We start from the raw sequence: 21526 nt of genomic DNA on the forward strand, positions 1-21526 counted from the left end.
AAGACTTAAACCCCACATTGAAACCCCCAGCAATGACTTGAAGACTGCAGTCCACAAACGGTCACCATTTAATTGAACTTAATCAGCTCTGCAAAGAGGAGTGGCCAAATATTACAAAGTCTAGATGCGCAAAGTTGTTAGAGACCTCTGAACAGACTAAAGGCTGTAATTAAAGGAAAATATGGACTCAAGGGGGGGATCCTTTTTCCAACTCTGTGATTCTGTTATTGAATTTTTATTTTTTACATGTTGGTGTTCTAGCTTTCCCTTAGATGTTATAGGTTGCACTAAGTAAATACAGCTAAAGGGGGATGATTCTTTTCTAAACCCACTGTATGTGACCTGGTCCAAAAGATGGAGTTGGCCTTTAAAAAGCTTGTTTTTCCTTTCAGACACCAACATATATTGCTGGTACTGAAAATCTGTTTGTGATTTTTGTTTTTCAGAGGAAGCTGATGAAGTAGAGAGGCTGGTGACTGCTAAAACAGAGTCTGTTCTTTATGACCATCCCAATCACACAGTAACCGTGACAACTATTAGTGATCTGGACCTGTCCGGAGTGGGCCTTCTGCCTCCTGGCAGCATAGAGGTATGTTTTTTTTTATATTTCAGTAAAACTGTGCCTGCCTCGTGAACGACTAACTCAGGGCTTGACAAATTTGCTTGAAATCTAGGAGCCAGCTAAAAAAATTGGGAGCCATTTTTTTTTCCGTGCATGCCGAATGGCCGGCTTCTGTCGGACCAGCTGCCATACACACAGGCCCAATGGCAGCCAGTTTTTAATAAACCAGTTGATGTTGCCCAGAATTTGACCTGTGTGTACTTTGTTTACTTCTTCTGAGAGATATTAAAGGAACACTCCAACCACCATGACCACACCTAGCACACTGCTGGTGGGTACCCCTTGCGGTACTGCTGCTGGTACCCCTTGCGGGTACTGCTACTGGTACCCCTTGCGGGTCCTGCTGTGGGTACCCCTTGCGGGTCCTGCTGTGGGTACCCCTTGCGGGTCCTGCTGTGGGTACCCCTTGCGGGTCCTGCTGTGGGTACTGCTGGCGGGTCCTGCTGTGGGTACTGCTGGCGGGTCCTGCTGTGGGTACTGCTGGCGGGTCCTGCTGTGGGTACTGCTGGCGGGTCCTGCTGTGTGTACTCCTGGCGCGTCCTGCTGTGTGTACTCCTGGCGCGTCCTGCTGTGTGTACTCCTGGCGCGTCCTGCTGTGTGTACTCCTGGCGGCTCCTGCTGTGGGTACTCCTGGCGGCTCCTGCTGTGGGTACTCCTGGTGGGTCCTATTTTTGGTACTCCTGCTGTGGGAACTGCTGGTGGATAATGCTGGCAGGTACTGCTGGTGGATAATGCTGGCAGGTACTGCTGGTGGATAATGCTGGCAGGTACTGCTGGTGGGAACTGCTAGCTGGTACTGCTGGTGGGTATTACTGTGGGGTACTGCTGGCTGGTACTGCTGGCGGAGATCACGGAGCAGCACAGTAGGAAGCATGCAGAGCCGATGCTTCCTGTATCTCTCCTGTCACAGGTGGAGTGCATTTGATATCACTCCGCCTGTGACAGGACGGAGCAGGAATACACAGGAAGTATCGCCTCCGTTCTGTCACAGCTGACAGACACCGTTCTTTCACTAGACATCCCAAGTCTCCCGCATGCGGGCGCGGCACTTGTGGGTGTCAAAGAGCCGCAGCCAGCATGCGGGAGACTCCTGCACCTCGCAGGAGACTTGGGATGTCTGGCGACGACATCTGCCACAGGGTAACCCAGGCGCCAGACCGTTAATTCTTGTTGCCAATGCAACCTGGCACCTGGGGTTTGTCGAGCCCTGGTCTTCAGTACTAAAAATGATGAGCAATCCAACATTTATGAGCAGTCACACTGAAAACTTTCCAAATAAGAGGGGCTCACTTTGAAGAGTTAGTGCAAACTGAAGCATTGGGGCTATATAGTCTTGTTTTAAAACTGCATTAGGCAGACTAAATACACTGTTGAAATGCATATATATTTACTAAATTATCTGCCAAACCTGTGATTTACAACCAGGTAAGTGCCACCTATTTCTGGACTCATCAATGTAGCTTTCAGTTAGTGAGCTCTCTACCTCTGCTGTGCTATTTGGAAAACGAGCAACCACCATTATCTATGTACAATATGCAGGTGGCTGACACTGAAAGCAGCAATCGTCAAGAAGTGGAAAAACATCATTTTAACTGGCAGAGGTGTGTGTATTACATAATATGCTGGCTAAATGTGCAACTTGTTTGGCAGGTAACCAGAAGGGTCCTTTCACACAGGCTTTCTGCCCGGCGGACTCTGTTTTGCTCATTGGGATCGATCCCCGCTGAGCAGGTGGATGACAGGTCCATCTCCGCTTACTTTGCAGAGACAGACTGTCAGATCCCTGCTCTCCTCTATGGGAGATCGGATGAAAATGGGCCGCCTGTCCGTTTTCATCTGATCCTCCAGACGGATGAAAAATAGGGTTTCCATCCGTCTGGATTTTACGGACAGTATCAGATTGGATAGCCGCGGGTGTCAGCGGACGTGTCACTGCTGACATCCGCCGCTCCATAGGGGTGAATGGAGTGTCCGATCAGGCTCCGCCTGAAAAACTGACAGGCGGACCTGATTGGGAAGCCCGTTTGAAAGGGCCCTAACGGTAAAACCATATGGTAAATTATTTTTTACACACACAGGTTAATCTGGATGGACTGTTGTCTTCATTCAACCTTACTAACTATGTAACTATAGAACATACTGATTTATAGCGTTCATAGTGTTTTGTTTTTGCCTGGAGTTTTGTTTTAAAAAAATGTGTGACTATAGAGTATATACACTGTGTGTGTATTTATTTACAGTATCTCACAAAGTAGTGAGTGTACAGCTTGTATAACAGTGTAAATTTGCTGTCCCCTAAAAAAACAACTAAACACACAGCCATTGATGTCTAAACCACTGGCGACCTAAGTTAGTACACCCCTAAGTGGAAATGTCCAAATTAGGCCCAAAGCGTCAATATTTTGTGTGGCCACCATTATTTTCTAGCACTGCCTTAACCCTCTTGGGCATGGAGTTCACGAGAGCTTCACAGGTTGCCACTGGAGTCTTCTTCCACTCCTCCATGATGGATTTATATTGTAAGATAGGACAGGGCTTGAAATCTAGGAGCCAGCTAAAAAGTTAGCAGCCAGGGAGGGGATCATGCTCTGCTTCAGTATGTCACAGTACATGTTGGCATTCATGGTTCCCTCAATGAACTGTAGCTCCCCAGTGCCGCCAGCACTCATGCAGCCCCAGACAATGACACTCCCACCACCATGCTTGACTGTAGGCAAGACACACTTGTCTTTGTGCTCCTCACCTGGTTGCCGCGACACACGCTTGACACCATCTGAACCAAATAAGTTTATATTGGAAGTTTATATTGGTCTCATCAGACCACAGGATATGGTTCCAGTAATCCATGTTCTTAGTCTGCGGACTTTCTTGTGCATGATCTTTAAAAGAGGCTTCCTTGTGGGACAATAGCAATGCAGACCAATTTGATGCAGTGTGCGGCGTATGGTCTGAGCCCGGACAGGCTGACCCCCCCCCCCACAACATCCAGTAATCAGTATGAGAGAGTGAGAGCGATAACACCAAATGTAACACCCCTGCTCCCCATTCACACCTGAGACCTTGTAACACTAACGAGTCACATGACACCAGGGAGGGAACAATTGCTAATTGGAACCAATTTGGACATTTTTACTTAGGGGTGTACTCATTTTGTTGCCAGCGGGTTAGACATTAATGGCTGTGTGTTGCGTTATTTTGATGGGACAGCAAATTTACACTGTTATACAAGCTGAACACTCCCTACTTTACATTGTATCAAAGTGTAATTTCTTCAGTGTTGTCACATGAAAAGATATAATAAAATATTTACAAAAATGTGAGGGGTCTACTCACTTTTGTGAGATACTGTGTGTGTTTGTATTTATATATCACACACAGTGCATATAAAAAGTCTACACACCCCTGTTAAAATGTCAGGCTTCTGTGATGTAAAAAAAAATTAGACAAAGATAAATCATTTCAGAACTTTTTCCACCTTTAATATGACCTATAAACTGTACAACTCCGTTAAACAACAAACCAAAATATTTTAGGTGGAGGGAAGTAAAAATAAAAAACTAAAATATTATTGTTGCAATGGTGTGCACACCCTTAGGCCCCGTTCACACTGGGGCGACGCTACTTTGCCGGGCGACCTCATAGGTCGCGGCGCGCTGCTCGCCCCTCGACCTCGGAGCGGCCGGCACGGAATTCATAACATTGAAGTCTATGCAGGTCGCTCCGGGTCGCCCCAAAAAAGCTCCGGACCCTTTTTTCTAAGTCGGAGCGACTTGTGTCACTCCTATTAGAACGGGTCCGCAGCTTCTCTATAGAAGGCGACCCGTCAGGCGACCAGGTCGCCTGACAGGTCGCCCCAGTGTGAACGGGGGCTAAAACTAATACTTTGTTGAAGCACCTTTTGATTTTATTAAAGCACTCAGTCGAAGCACCTTTTGATTTTATTAAAGCACTCAGTCTTTTTGGGTATGAGTCTATCAGCATGGCACATCTTGACTAGGCAATATTTGCCCACTCTTCTTTGCAAAAACACTCTAAATCTGTCAGACTACGAGGTCATCTCCTGTGCTGAGCCCTCTTCAGATCACCCCACAGATTTTCAATCGGTTTCAGGTCTGGGCTCTGGCTGGACCTTTCCAAAACTTTAATCATGTTTTGGTGAAGCCATTCCTTTGTTGATTTGGATGTATGCTTTGGGTCTTTGTCATGCTGAAAGATGAAGTTCCTCTTCATGTTTAGCTTTCTAGCAGAAAAAAAAACAGCTCCAAAGCATGATTCTGCCACCACCATGCTTCGCTGAGGGTGTTCCTTTGGTGATGTGCAGTGTTGTTTTTGCGCCAAACATATCTTTTGAAATTCTGGCCAAAAATTTCCACCTTGGTTTCATGAGATCAGAACACATTTTCCCACATGCTTTTGGGAGACTTCAGATGTGTTTTTGCTAAATTTAGCCAGGCTTGGATGTTTTTTCTTGGTAAGAGCCTAGTCATATGAAGAATACAGGAGATTGTTTTCACATGTACCACACAGCCAGTACTTGCCAGATATTCCTACAGCTCCTTAATGTTGCTGTAGGCCTTTTAGCAGCCTCCCTGACCAGTTTCTCGTCTTCATCAATTTTTGAGGGAAGTCCAGTTCTTGGTAATGTCACTGTTGTGCCAAACTTTCTCCATTTGATTATGACTGTCTTCACTGTGTTCCATGGTATATCTATTTCCTTGGAAATTCCTTTGTACCCTTCTGCTGACTGATACCTTTTTTAACAATGATATCCCTCTGATGCTTTGGAAGCTCTCTGCGGACCATGGCTTTTGCCATTGTGGCGAAGAAAATGTCAGGAAAGACCTACTAGAGCAGCTGAACTTTATTTGGGGTTAATCAGAGGCACTTTAAATGATGACAGGTGTGTACTGACTCCTATTTAACAGGAGTTTGAATGTGATTGCTTAATTCTGAACACAGCTACATCCCCAGTTATAAGACCGTGTGCACATTCATACAACCAAATTATTTTAGTTTTAGTATTTTTACTTCCCTTCCCAAAAAGATTTAAATTTTTTAATTCAGTTGTACAGTTTTTAGGTCACATTAAAAGTTGGAAAATATCTTAACCACTTAAGCCCCGGAAGATTTTACCCCCTTCCTGACCAGGGGGTATTTTGCGATTCGGCACTGCGTGACTTTAGCGGACCATTGTGCGGTCGTGCGACGCTGTACCTAAACAAATTTGAAGTCCTTTTTTTTCCCCACAAACAGAGCTTTCTTTTGATCACCTGTGCGATTTTTTTTTTTTTTTGATCATGCGCTATAAACAAAAAAAGAGCGACAATTTTGCAAAAATAACTATTTTTCACATTTTTTTATATGAAATTCCCCCCAAAAAAATGTAAAAATCAAAATGTTTTAACATTTTCTGCCAATGTTTTATGCTACATATGTTTGGTAAAAAAAATCGCAAAAAGCGTATTTTGATTGGTTTGTGCAAAAGTTATCGCGTTTACTAACAAAGGGAAAGATTTTTGTCGGGTTTTTTTAGCGCGTAATGGCGGCGATCTGCGATTTTTTTTTTTTTTGCGGTACTGCCACATTGCGGCGGACAGATCGGACCCTTGACTGACATTTTTGACACTTTTGGGGTTACCAGTGACCTTTCTACAGTAATCAGTGCTATACATTGCACTGTTACTGTAAAAATACACTGGCAGTGAAGGGGTTAACTTTTTTTTGAGAGGGAGGGGTGGTGTGTGTCCCTAGGGGCGTGTTTATAATGAAGCCTGTGATTAGCTGTGGCTTCAGGGGTAGGAACAGTGATCAACGGTCCTACATATTAGAACCGTATAATCACGATTCCTACATCGGGGAGAATGACAGGCGGCTTGTTTACATCAGCCGCCTGCCTTTCTCCCTCTCCACCGACGATCGCCGAGTGACCGGCAGACATCGGGTCCGCCGGTCACACGCGCGCGGGGGGGTCTGTGACCACGCGGGAGCGCGCCTCCGGCGGCGCGCGCTCGCTCCCCAGAGCCTCACAGGCTAGCGACGTAGACCTACGTCGCTCTGCCTGTGAGGGGCTGACTGCCGCAGTAAATATACTGTGAGCAGTCGGCAAGCGGTTAAATGATTTATCGTTGTCTATTTTTTTTTTTTTTTTTTTTTTACATCACCGAAACCTGCCAAAATTTTTACAGGGGTGTGTAGACTTTTTTTATATCCACTGTGTGTATGTGTGTGTATATTATATACATACAGGGGTGTACTCACTTTTGTGAGCTACTGTATATACTGCACTTTTTTTTAATCAGAGTATAGCATCAAGTCAATTAAACTCCTCGGTTATTGGTCTGGTCAGTTAAGTAGCAGAGGGGGTTGTTAATCAATTTCAGTTGCTTTGGTTTTAATGAAATTAACAGATGCACTAGATGGGCAACAATGAGACAACCTTCAAAACCGGAATGATTTTACAGGTCGAGGCCACTGACCTTTTTTTTTTTTTTTTTCCCTTCTCATCTTTTCTGACTTTTTTTCACTTGTTTTGCATTTGGCTAGGATCAGTGTTACTACTGGTAGCATGAGGCGATACCTGGACCCTACAGAGGTTGCACAGGCAGTCCAACTCCTCCAGGATGTCACATCAATATATGCCATTGCCAGAAGGTTTACTGTGTCTCCCAGCACAGTCTCAAGAGCATGGAGGAGATTCCAGGAGACAGGCAGTTACTCTAGGAGAGCTGGACAGGGTCATAGAAGGTTCTTAACCCATCAGTAGGACCGGTATCTGCTCCTTTCTGCATGGAGTAACCGGATGAGCACTGCCAGAGCCTTATAAAATTACCTCCAGCAGGCCACTTGTGTAAAGATCTCGGACCAAACAGTCAGAAACCGAGTTAATGAGGGTGGCCTAAGGGCCCAACATCCACTAATGGGCCCTTTGCTCACTACTTGGCACCGTGAAGCTCAATTGACATTTGCCATTAAACACCAGAATTTTCAGGTCCACCACTGGCACCCTGTGCTTTTCACAGATGAAAGCAGGTTCACCCTGAGCACACGTGACTGATGTGAAAGGGTCCGCAGAAGCCGTAGAGAAGGTTATGCTGCCTGTAACATTGTTCAGCAAGACGGTTTGGTGGTGGGTCCGTGATGGTCTGGGGAGGCATATCCATAGAGGGATGCACAGACCTACAGGCTGGACAGTGGCACCCTAACTGCCATTGGGTATCGGGATGAAATCCTTGGACCCATTGTCAGACCCTACGCTGGTGCAGTGGGTCCTGGGTTCCTCTTGGTGCACGACCTGGCTTGGACTCATGTGGTAAGAGCATGCAGCTAATTCCTGGAGGCTGAAGGAATTGATACCATTGAATGTCCCTCGCGCTCGCCTGACCTAAATCCAATTGAACACATCTGGGACATTGTTTTCGGTCCATCCGACGCTGCCAGGTTACACCTTGGTCTGTTAAGGAGTTCAGTGATGCCCTGGTCCGTTGTCTCATTAGGAGCATGCCCCGATGTTGTCAGGCATGCATACAAGTGCGTTGGGGCCATACAAACTACTGAGTACCATTTTGAGTTACTGCAAATACATTTCGGCAAAATGGAATAGCCTGCTGCATAATTTTTTCACTTTGATTTTTGGGGGTGTCTTTGAATTCAGCCATCTGTAGGTTGTTCATTTACATTTCCATCAATCGATATGGCCTCCTTTCATTCCTAACGCATTACCCAGTGTATATCAGTATAGATATCCAGCATAATATTTTTCCCCATTGAGATCTGATGTGATTTCAAAAGTGTTACGTTAATTTTTTTGCGCAGATGAGTGTGTGGGGTGTGTATGTATGTATGTAAATGTGTGTGTGGAGATAGAGCTCTGTCTGTCTATCATTTTATTTTTTATCTATAACCCAAACATTATAGAGAGGTCACCGTTTCATTTGCAAAAACAGTGTAAAACGCATATGCATTTTTACCTCATTTGCCACGTTTCTGGTGCATTTTTCACCTGTGAAAGCAAGGCGTGGCTCAAAAAAACTTGTTTTTGATGCAGGTTCAATTCATTTCAATAGGGAGGTGCATTTTTTTTTTTAAGCACACCTTAATTGCTTTTACAAAACACAGTGGACCTTCAACTGATCAGTGTGAATCATTTTATGGGATGTCATGGTCGTGCATTTTTCTTCCACTTTCGTGCGGAAGAAAAACAGATCATTGTGAAAGCAGCCCTACTGCAGCCATATCATAAAAACGCGTTACTTTGATAATCAAAATAAAAAAAGAGTTCATCCTACTTGGCAGTGTGGTGAGACAAATAGATCATGGTGAAAGTAGGAGATAAATCTCCAGCAGAGTGATACAGCTTGGAGCGTTAAGCATATCTGTAGTCAAAATGAATTATTATGTATTCACTTCTCAATGGATTTCCATGATTTCTAGCCTACTCCTAATAATCTGAACGAATTTAAAATTGTGAACTTTGTGAAGAGCACCACACATTTACTTCTTTGAAGTCTATGGCAAGTATTTACTATGTTTTGTGTGTAGGCACTGTTGTCACACATTTCAGAGCCTGCCCTCTGAACTACAGAGGTGCTGAGGAGTTTCAGGAGCTGGAATCAGCACAGGAATTGCTGCTTGAAGGTAGAAATATCTATTAAGTTATTACAGTGCTTCTGTGATAAAGTGGAAGTGTACTGTAGACTGTGACCATAGAATTTATTTAAGGGTAACAGTCTTTCAGACTTTGAACATTGTTTTACATTACATAGCTACACTATTATATTATATTTTATAAAGTTCCATCGTATTAAACTATGTTTTACATTAGATGACAAAAGGTTGCAAAACCGATTTCTAACCATACTAGTACAGGAGCATGACCTGTATGGCAATTGAAATGTGCTTCAATTTCTGGGTGGGACATGGAACTTTTTAGATATCGCAGATAACATTGCATATGCAGCTGTGGCCAAATTTCTCTTTCGTTCATTGACGGACACAGCTTCTGATATTCTTGACCATTTGGTTATACTGCCCCCTACAGGAGTAGGACGCAAGACAGAAAAAGACTGACTACGTCTATGGGCAGTCCTGGGAAGTATACTGCCCCTCTCTGCTATAGGTACTCAGTTTTTTTTTTTCTGCCTAGTCAGTAGTCAGAGTAAGGACCTAGTTCCTTGCTCGGATCTCTGGTCCTGGCAATTTTTCTCTTTTTAATTAGATTTTTCTCCTGGCTTTTGTCCTGTGAGATCTACAATCAACTGCCAGACTGGACGACGGGCTGGATAATCTACAGTGCCTTGCAAAAGTATTTGGCCCCCTTGAACTTTGTGACCTTTTGCCACATTTCAGGCTTCAAACATAGATATAAAACTGTGATTTTTTGTGAAGAATCAACAACAAGTGGGACACAATCATGAAGTGGAACGAAATTTATTGGATATTTCAAACTTTAACAAATAAAAAACTAAAAAATTGGGCGTGCAAAATTAATCGGCCCCTTTACGTTCAGTGCAGCAAACTCTTTCCAGAAGTTCAGTGAGGATCTCTGAATGATCCAATGTTGACCTAAATGACTAATGATGATAAATAGAATCCACCTGTGTGTAATCAAGTCTCCGTATAAATGCACCTGCACTGTGATAGTCTCAGAGGTCCGTTTAAAGCGCGGAGAGCATCATGAAGAACTAGGAACACACCAGGCAGGTCCAAGATACTTTTGTGGAGAAGTTTAAAGCCGGATTTGGATACAAGAAGATTTCCCAAGCTTTAAACATCCCAAGGAGCGCTGTGCAAGTGATAATATTGAAATGGAAGGAGTATCAGACCACTACAAATCTACGAAGACCTGGCCGTCCCTCTAAACTTTCAGCTCATACAAGGAGAAGACTGATCAGAGATGCAGCCAAGAGGCCCATGATCACTCTGGATGAACTGCAGAGATCTACAGCTGAGGTGGGAGACTAGGTTTTAGTTTGTATCTTCTGATTCCTGATTCTGATCTCAAGATCCAAGAAATTTATACATGGTTTACTAATCTCCCATGTTAATTTGATATTGTGCTTATTGACATTCATGCTCGATAATAATGTCTCTAGATCTTCTTCTTCCCCATTCCTTATAATCAGCAGATCATCAATAAAGCGTCTGTATAATATTATTTTCGGATCTTGGCATAAAGATATATCCTTTCCTCCTCCCATTTGGCCATATATAAGTTGGCTACACTTGGTGCAAAATTTTGCACCCATCACAACACCTTTTATTTGTAGATAGTAGGTCTCCTCATACCAAAAATATTTATGATTTAAGCAAAAGTCCAAGCATTTCAAGATAAACATACTATGTTTTCTGCTTAACTTCCCATTTTTATTTAGCGCCCATTTTACTGACATATTTGCTCCTTCATGGTTGATATTGGTATAAAGAGGCAACATCAGCTGAGAGGGGACATGATAGCAATTTATAAATACCTCAATGGTGATCTCGGCATAGAAAAAAAGCTATTCAGTCGCAAGGATTGCATGAGGACTCGAGGGCATACAATGCAATTTAAAGGAGAAGCATTTTAACCTCAGGCAACGTGGGGGGTTCTTTACTGTTAGGGCTACAAGATTGTGGAATTCTCTACCACAAGAAGTGGTTTCTGCGGGAAGTATGGTGGCTTTCAAAAGACTCTTAGACGTACATCTCAAGGATCAGAACATTCAGGGGTATGCGAGATGATTACGGCCACACACACCTACACAGGTTGAACTGGATGGACTATTGTCTTTATTCAACTTCACCTACTATGTAACTATGCAACGCCTTCAGGGGTGTTCAATGCGGATCGAATTGAACAACTTCACGGCCGTGACTTATGTCAACCACCAGGGTGGAACAAGAAGTGTGTTGGCAGCTCCTGATGTATCCAGCATTCTCCTGTGGGCAAAATGTTTTGTACCCGCCCTCTCCACCATACACATTCCAGGGGTGGAGAATTGGCAGGCGGATTATCTCTCGGCAGGCGTTGGAAGGGAAGTGGCCCCTTCATCCGGAGGTGTTTCATCAGCTGTCTCTCCGGTGGGGCACTCCCGAGGTGGACCTGTTGGCGTCTCGGTTCAACAGAAAGGTGCAAAGGTTTGTGGCACGGTCACGGGTCCATTAGCGGATGCCACGAACGCGCTGGTGACTCCCTGGGGCCAGTATCGTCTGATTTACGCCTTCCCTCCTCTCAAGCAATTCCTTCTCGATCCTGAGCAAAAATCTCGGCAGAAGGAATTCCGGTCATTCTAGTGGCTCCGGATTGGCCTCGCTGGTCTTGGTACGCACGACCTGGTGTGGCTGGTCAAGGACGCTCCTTGGAGACTACCTCTCAGGGAGGATCTGCTGTCCCAAGGGCCAATCTTCCATCCTGCTTTATAGTCGCTGGCTTTGACGACTTGGCTATTGAAAGCCAGGTGCTGAAGGATAGAGGTTTGTCTGTGTCAGTGATTCCTACACTATTAAAAGCTAGGAAGTCTACCTCTAGGAAAAGCTATCATCGTACGTGGAAAGCGTACATTTCATGGTGTGAGTTGCTTGGTGTTCACCCTCGCTCTTTTTTCGGTGGCTCGGGTCATGACCTTCCTTCCAACGGGAGGGTTGAGCAGAAAGTGACTTAAGTACAATTTAAGGGCCAGGTGTCGGCCATGACGGTCTTTTTTTTTTTTTTTTTTTAACGACCCTTGGCCATGAACTCCCTGTTTCATACCTTTTTTTTTTTACCTTTTTTATTCAAGGGGTTTGACATTTGACTCTACCAGTGCAGTCCCTACTACCGCCTTGGGATCTCAACTTGGTGCTTTCAGCTCTCCAGAAGCCTCCCTTTAAAAATATTCGGGAGTGTCCCCTGCTTACGCTGTCCTAGAAGGTGGCCTTTTTGGGGGCTATCACTTCTGTACGCAGTGTCTGAATTGGCGGCGTTGTCTTGTCGCACCCCTTACTTGGTGCTCCATAAATATAAGGTGGTTCTTCGCCTCTGTTCGTCGTTCCTTGTCTCTGATTTCCATTTGAATGAAGACATTGTGTTGCCTTCCCTGTGTACCAGGCCAAATCACTCTAAGGAAATTGTGTTCCATTCCTTTGAGCTATTCCGGTGTATCTAAAAGCTACGGAGTCTTTTAGGAAGTCAGACTCACTATTTGTGCTCACGGATGGGCCTCGAAAAGGACAGTCCACTTTGTCTGCAACCATTTCCAGATGGATCAGACAGTGAACTCAAGCCTATTCAATTTAACAGTCCGGTTCCTCCTTTCCCTGTGAAGGCGCACTCTACATGGGTGCTCAGTACTTCTTGGGCCTTCCATCATCAATGACACAGGTGTGCAAGACGGCTACTTGGTCGACGGTGCACACTTTCAAAAGTTTTATAAAGTGGATGTGTTGGCATCTATGGATGCCTCTTTTGGCCGCAAGGTTTTGCAGGCTGCTGTTTGGAGGGCCTGTTCCCTCCTTTGGGGGATGTAATGTTTTCAGGTGGGCTCCAGTTGTTTTTGGTTGAGCTCTTGTTACCTGGTTGGCTACGGTTTAGCCTTGGGAATTTTCTTGCTTTTCCTACCCCTCATGTTTGACACTGCCTTGGGACTTCCCAGTGGTTACGAAGATCAGGAGCTGTGTCCATCAATGAAAGAAAGAGAAAATGGGATTTTTGACTTAACGTAAAATCCATTTCTCTGATGTTCATTGACGAACACTGCACCCACCCCTCTGTGGAGTTGGTTTTCTGCTGACACTGCTTGTAACAAAACTGAGTACTTCTAGCAGAGGGGGGGGAGTATACCTCCTGGGATTGTCCATAGGCTTAATCAGTTGGTTTTTCTGCCTCATGCCCTACTCCTGTAGGGGCAGTATAACCCAATGGTCAAGAAGATCAGAAGCTGTGTTCGTCAATGAACATCAGAGAAATGGATTTTCCGGTAAGTCAAAAATCCCATTTTTTACAAAGTCTGCTGCTTCAGTGTTTTTTTTAGATCTTTTTGTCAGTTACTATGGTATACTGAAGTATAATTGCAAGCATTTCAGAAGTGTCAAAGGCTTTTATTGACAATTAACATTGTTTATGCAAAGAGTCAATATTTGCAGTGTTAACCCTTCTTTTTCAAGACTTCTGCAATTCACCCTGGCATGCTGTCAACTTCTGGGCCACATCCTGTCTGATGGCAGCCCATTCTTGCATAATCAATGCTTGGAGTTTGTCAGAATTTGTGGGTTTTTTTGTTTTTTTACCCACCTGTAGAGGATTGACCTCAAGTTCTCAATGGGATTAAGGTCTGAGGAGTTTCCTGGCCATGGACCTGAAATTTAGATGTTTTGTTCCCCCCAATCACCCTTATCACTTTTGCCTTATGGCAAGGTGCTCCATCATGCTGGAAAAGGCATTGTCCTTCACCAAACTGTAATTTGATGGTTGGAAGAGGTTGCTCTCGGAGGATGTTTTTGTATCATTCTTTACTCATGGCTGTGTTTGCAGGCAAAATTATGAGTAGGTCCACTCCCTTTGGCTGGGACAGATGAATGGTCTCAGAATGCTTTACTTTTGGCATGACACAGGACTGATGGTAGCGCTCACCTTTTCTTCTCCGGACAAGGTTGTTTCTCGATGCCCGAAACAATCTGAAAGCGGATTAATCAGAGAAAATTACTTTTACCCCAGTCCTCAGCAGTCCAGTCCCTGTACCTTTTTGCAGAAAATCCGTCTGTCCCTGATGTTTTTCCTGGAGAGAAGTGACTTCTTTTCTGCCCTTCTTGACACCACACCAGCCTCCAAAAGTCTTGCATGCCGATGCACTCACACCTGCCTGCTACCATTCCTGAGCAAGTTCTGCCCTGGTGGTGCCCCGATCCTGCAGCTGAATCAACTGTAGGAGGTGGTCCTGGCTCCTTGAAGCCTTATTCACAAATGCAGTGGAAATGTTTTTTATGGGATTAACTTCCTTTTTATGGCAAAGGGGGACTTTGCAATTGCAATTCATCTGATCACTCTTCTCAACCTTATGGAGTATATGCAATTTGCCATAATAAAAACTAAGGCAGCAGACTTTGTGAATATTATTTGTTTAATTCTCAAAACTTTTGGCTACTGCTGTAGAAAAATGATCCTGGGAGATGAGGCCTGAAAAAAAATATATATAGATTTACACAAATCTAAAGTTGTATCTGTTAGAAAACAAAAAAAAACCTGAAGTTGTAACTGCCATATTTCCAAAAATGTCCTCTCTGATCCAAATGAAAATGTTCACATCTTTGTCATTGGAATTTGACAATAGGTAATGCTAAATGGAGGAAACATTCAGCACTTGGGCATTTGTGGAAGTGCCCATAATTGAGTTCCATTATGCAGGACAGCAATTCAGACCTCCTTTGTAGAAGCACTTCGAATACTTCACTTCTCCTATTTTAAATATTTGTAGCAATTGCTCTTTATGCAAAACATTGGCGCAACATTGCCCTCCAGTGGACAGCTGTGGAACAGTATTTTTAGTCGAGTCAATCTGACAATGACTTGAAATCCTGTATTTCAAGCAACTGTGCATCTCTCAGGCTTCAGAGTACCCCAGAACTACAAAGATTTATTAAAAACAATAGTTAAACATGAATGCCTTGAAACATTCTTAGCAGAAGAGGGGTGTGTGGTTAACAGTTATTAAATGACAAACCTGGACACCTGCCAAATATTTTTAATTTAATAATTAATAAATAATAATTTAATAAGTAGAATTTGTCAGAACTGGCCAAACCACTACTTTAAAGTTTAAACATGAGGAGCAAAATATGGGAGCTGCCATTGCTGAATTCTTTTTTAAATCCGCAGTCTCCAGGGCAGACCAAACATAAAGAGAACAAAAATAGTATGGAAGTTCAAACGTTTTTAAACTTCATTTTCTCTAGGCTTGTTTCAGGTCAGGTCCCTTTCAAAGGGTAGTAAAGGCAAAAGCAGGATATGGTTCTTTTGAATCTGCCCTTTTAAAATAGCCATTAGCATTTTATGCGTGTTTGTTAGGTAGATTCATAAGCCAGACTTTAGAGGGTGAATATATGCCACTGTACCACATGTGAATACAAATCTGAAAGGAGCCCATTGGCAATGATATTTTTGCTATACTGCTCTTTTTGTCTGAAAAGAGGCAGCAAGAGATCAGCAGCACCGAGATGCAACAAGGGATTGAAAAGTAGAATACATTTTTTTTTTCCCAGTCTCAAAAATGATCCAATATTTATTATACACAGTGCTTAGCAAGCTAAATGTCATTCAGTTAGGGTTAACCCCTTGCTGTTCATGTAACCCATATGTTTGGCAGCTAACATTTTAATTGAGGAAACCATGAATGCCAAGATGAACTGTGACTTACTGAAGCAGAGCATTATCCTTCCCTTTGGAGACTGGACCGCAGGGCAGTATTCCAACCCAACGACCCCAAACACACCTCCAAGACGACCACTGCCTTGTTAAATAAGCTGAGGGTAAAGGTGATGGACTGGCCAAGCATTTCTCCAGACCTAAACCCTATTGAGCATCTGTGGGACATCCCCAAATGGAAGGTGGAGGAGCTCAAGGTCTCGAACATCCACCAGCTCCGTGATGTCATCATGGACGAGTAGAAGAGGACTCCAGTGGCAACCTGTGAAGCTCTGGTGAACCCCATGCCCAAGAGGGTTAAGACAGTGCTGCAAATAATGGTGGTTCACACAAAATAGACACTTTGGGTCCAGTTTGGACATTTTCACTTGGGGTGTACTCACTTTTGTTGCCAGCAGTTTAGATAATAATGGCTGTGTGTTGAGTTATTTTGAGGGGACAGCAAATTTACACTATTATACAAGCTGTACACTCACTACTTTACATTGTAGCCAAGTGTCATTTCTTCAGTGTTGTCACATGAAAAGATATAATATTTACAAAAATGTGAGGGGTGTACACCACTTTTTTGTGAGATACTGTATATTAAATTTTCTTTTGAACAATTCATTAATACAGCTTTGAAAACAAGAATGTAATTTTGACGTGTCTATACCGGACAGGTTATGTATCTCTTAGCTAGAGTTTCCGGTGTATGGAGATGTATAAGAAATCCATACCACGAAATAAACATTTCCTGATGACCTCACTGGGTTATTTCTAATATCCACAACGCAGTGTGCATAACATTGTTCCTTTATGGCCAGTGTCTTGGAATGTAACACTTTTTTAAAGAATGACTTCTGATGTAGGAAGGAAGTCTTCCTGTTGGAATGAAATGGAATACCTTTCATATATAGACACAAAGAGAGCTCAGTAGACAGAGCACCTCAAGTGCTGGAATATCTTCAATTAACCATTAGGTTAAAGTGTATATAAACCCTAAAGAGCAACATCGCTTATTTGCTCATTTTTGGTGTGTTTAATATACCATTGGAAGCATTTTATTCTACTTACTTGAGAAGTTGAAACTTCCTGTGTTATCTTGGAGTAGGGGGACCATACGTCCCTGGTTTCCGATGACAGTCCTCGGACTGAGGACACTGTCCCCGGGTGTCCCCAATTTTGTCCCTAGGTGGATTGCAAGCATTTGCCCTGTGGCCCGGGGCCACCATGACCAACTTCAGGCCACTTCAGGTCATTGCTTTTCTCCCCTGCAGTGCCGATCCAGCCCCAATCCCCCCCTCCCCCCCCTCGAGCGGCACACAGTGATTGCACACACAGCTGTGTTGGATGTTCTGCAGAAGGGAAGGAAGGAGCGGGGAAGGGGCAGGACCCAGACTGACATTTGGGGAGGAGCTTCAGGGGCCACACCATGACCGACTATTGGCTGCAGCCTGCAAAGAGACTACACGTGACCGGCAGAGAGCCAGAACCACATTGTAGAGGTACAGAGAGAGCCTACAGGTCCCAAGAAAGAGATTTACTATATAGAGAGAGGGATATACAGTATATAGAGAATGGAATGCAATATATAGAGAGAGGGAGATACAGTATATAGAGAAATGCATTGAAAAGTTTTTTTTTTTTTTTTTTTCTCTGTTATCTTAACATTTGGTAGTCCTATCCCCAAATATTCCAAGAAATATCCTTTTTTTAATCTCGTGGGCGAAATGTGAGACATATAACATACACCATACAATCATTGCATTAACACATACATATATAATTTGAGGAAAATCTGCTTATAAAATAATTTGCCAATAAAAATAAAAAAAATGTCCCCAGTTTTAATTTTAAAAATCTGGTCACCTTATCTTAGAGCCCTCCTAGTTCTTATTTGGGAACCACAGAATAATTTGCCTTTATGTTGTGGAGATATGAGCAAGAGGTTGAGTAGTTCAAGAAAAACTACTGGGCAGGGTTGACAACCCTCGGTCAACATTGCTTTGTGTGTTGTCAGGCCACCGCAGGGCTTAGGAGCTGAGTACATTTCTGGCAGATCAAATATTTTCTGTACTTGCCTTTCAAAAGGGATAAAAAAAGGGGGTTTGTGAATGTACTGAAAATGCTTTTTAACTTTTTTTAACTTTTGCCTTGACATATACTTTTAATTTATAGTTTCCACCATTTTAATTAAGTTTACCCACGTAGTAATGTGGTAACAGCTACTTAGGCGAAATACAATTTACTAAAAGAGCGCTCTGCATTTTTCTTTTTCTATTTTTTTTGTATGCAAAAACCACTTGTAAGGGGAATCAATCTTTTTAAACTGAGGGTATTTTTTGCCATCATCCCATAGACCTAATTAACACATTTTTTTTATCCTCTATTTTGTGGGACTTTAAAGGCAACTAATAATTTTAATGCTAGAATTATTTAAAAGAGAATGGCCATAGCAGCATGTGTTCGCTGCTTCAGGTCTCTTTGCACCTTTTTAGATGTCCTCCTTTTTATACCTGCAGTAGTTTTTCTGTTTTTGTCCTTGAGATAGAGGGATTGTAGCACTAACAGCAGATTCTGTTTTACCTAGCGAAGTGAATGTTTATTAAATAAGGCAAACCTTTTTTTCACTTTAAATACCCAGTCATTGGTAAGAGAATTTAAAGGCATTTCACACATTTTGTTTTAACCAAGTATTAGTTTAGTTATATTACTTGTGTCATTTGTTTGCCTTACCTTGTAATGATTTGCTCAAATTATGTGGCTTCAGTTTGTAGTGCCATGACTTTGTCCATGTGTTCATTCACGTAGCTTGTACCTATTCTTTAAAGAGACAAGCAATTTGTTCCTGGTCACATGATGTTCAAGCCATGTCTTGCTATTTAATTGTGTTGCATCAGAAATCTGGAAATGTTAATGTGATAAAAGTATGCATGGTGAACTCTTTTTATTGCTCTGCTTGTTTGTGTCTGTATCAGATCGAATTACGTTTTTAGCTCTCACCTGTAGAGCACTAGACTGAAAGACCCATAGATTGTGGGGTATGTAGTTTCTTCAGTGTTCTTCAGACTACAGACAGAGGTCATGTATTAACCCATGCAGTGCCATGCCACATGTCTCATTTTTGAACGCAAACCGAAATGGGCTGTGTGTACAGGCAAACAAATGACACGATTAACCTACATGATCAACGCATATCTTATGCAGGTGAAAAACACCGGGTTTAGGTAGGAAGGTGTATAATGCCGATTAAAGAAAAAATATTTTTGTGTTAAGTGAACTTTTGCTTCATCCCTATAATAAATATACATATATATATATATATATATATATATATATATATATATATATATATATATATACATACATATACACATACACATACACATACACATACACACACACACACACACACACAAACTTTAATGGCATCTTAGTCTGTAGGGTTCAATATTGAATTGGCCCACCCTTTTCTGCTAGAACAGCTTCAACTCAACTCTTCTGGGAAGGCTGTCCACAAGGTTTAGGAGTGTCTATGGGAATGTTTGACCATTTTTCCAGAAGCGTATTTGAGAGATCACTCACTGATATAAATATGAGAGCCTGGCTGGCAGTATCTGCTCCAATTCATCCCAAAGGTGTTCTATCAGATTGAGGTCAGGACTCCCTGCAGGCCAGTCAAGTTCCTCCACCCCAAACTCGCTCATCCAGGTCTTTATGGTCCTTGCTTTGTGCACTGGTCCAAATCATTTGGTGGAGGGGGGATTATGGTGTGGGGTTGTTTTTCAGGGGTTGGGCTTAGCCCCTTCGCTCCAGTGAAGGGAACTCTTAAGGCATCGGCATACCAAGACATTTTGGACAATTTCATGCTCCCAACTTTGTGGGAACATTTTGTGGATTGCCTTTTCTGTTCCAACATGCGCACCAGTGCACAAATCAAGGTCCATAAAGACATAGACGAGTTTGGGGTGGGGGAACTTGACTGGCCTGCACAGAGCCCTGACCTCAACCTGATAGAACACCTATGGGATGAATTAGAGCGGAGACTGCGAGCCAGGCCTAAACCTTGTGGACAGGAGATAAAAAAAAAAAAAAAAACCTAGTGGACGGTCTTCCCAGAAAAGTTGAAAATGTTATAGCTGTAATAGGTGGGCCAATTCCATATTGAACCATACGGACTAAGACTGGGATGACATTAAAGTTCATGTGTGTAAAGGCAGGCATCCCAATACTTTTTGGTAATATTGTGTGTGTGTGTGTAATATATATATATATATATAATGTGTGTGTGTATATATATATATATATATATATATATATATATATATATATATATATATATATATATATTATATATATATATATACATACAGTTGTGCTCAGAAATGTACATACCCTCGCAGAATTTGATTTCTTGGCCATTTTTCAGAGAATGTGAATGATAACCCAAAAACTTTTTTCACTCATGGTTAGTGTTTGACTGAAGCCATTTATTATCAATCAACTGTGTTTGCTCTTTTTAAATAATGACAACAGAAACTACCCAAATGACCCTGATCAAAAGTTTATACCCCAGTTCTTAATACCATGTATTGCCCTCTTTAACATCAATGGCAGCTTGAAGTATTGTGTGGTATTTGTGGATGAGGCTCTTTATCTTAGATGGTAAAGCTTCCCATTCTTCCTGGCAAAAAGCCTCCAGTTCCTGTAAATTCTTGGGCTGTCTTGCATGAACTGCACGTGTTGAGATCTCCCCAGAGTGGCTCAATGATATTGAGGTCAGGAGATTGAGATGGCCACTCCAGGAACCTTCACTTTATTCTGCTGTACCCAATGACAGGTAGACTTGGCCTTGTGTGTAGGATCATTGTCCTGTTGGAATGTCCGAGTACTTCCCATGCGCAGCTTCCGGACTGATGAATGCAAATTTTCCTCCAGTATTTTTTGATTACATACTGCATTCACCTTGCCATCAATTCTGACCAAATTTCCTATGCCTTTTTTGTAGCTCATGCATCCCTAAAACAGCGATCCACCTCAGTGTTTCACAGCAGGAATGGTGTACCTTTCATCATAGGCCTTGTTGACGCCACTCCAAATGTAGCGTTTATGGTTGTGGCCAAAAAACTAAATTTTGGTCTCATTACTCCAAATGACTTTGTGCCAGAAGGTTTGAGGTTTGTCTCTCTGCTGTTTGGTGTACTGTAAGCGGGATACTTTGTGGCATTTGCATAGTAATGGCTTTCTTCTGGCGACTCGACCATGCAGCCCATCTTTCTTCAAGTGCCTCCTTATTGTGCATCTTGAAACAGCCACTCCACATGTTTTCAGAGAGTCCTGTATTTCACCTGAAGTTATTTGTGGGTTTTTCTTTGCATCCCGAACAATTTTCCTGGCAGTTGTGGCTGAAATGTTAGTTGGTCTACCTGACCTTGGTTTGGTTTCAACAGAACCCTGCATTTTCCACTTCTTGATTAGAGTTTGAACACTGCTGATTGGCATTCTCAGTTCCTTGGATATCTTTTTATATTCCTTTCCTATTTTATACA

At 42.7% G+C, this 21526-nt stretch overlaps 1 protein-coding gene across 2 annotated transcripts in view; it reads left to right on the top strand.

Annotated features, from left to right (window-relative positions):
- The window catches only part of NOL12 (nucleolar protein 12), a 92613-nt gene that overhangs the window by 44931 nt on the left and 26156 nt on the right, over positions 1 to 21526 (top strand). For both annotated transcript variants that reach the window (XM_082265041.1, XM_082265042.1), the window contains exon 5: positions 447 to 589. In XM_082265041.1, the coding sequence (XP_082121167.1) occupies positions 447 to 589 (143 nt within the window). The remainder of the gene's footprint in view (positions 1 to 446; positions 590 to 21526) is intronic.

Source organism: Pelophylax lessonae, assembly GCF_965119305.1.
Source record: "Pelophylax lessonae genome assembly, chromosome: 8".
Taxonomy (NCBI): domain Eukaryota; kingdom Metazoa; phylum Chordata; class Amphibia; order Anura; family Ranidae; genus Pelophylax; species Pelophylax lessonae.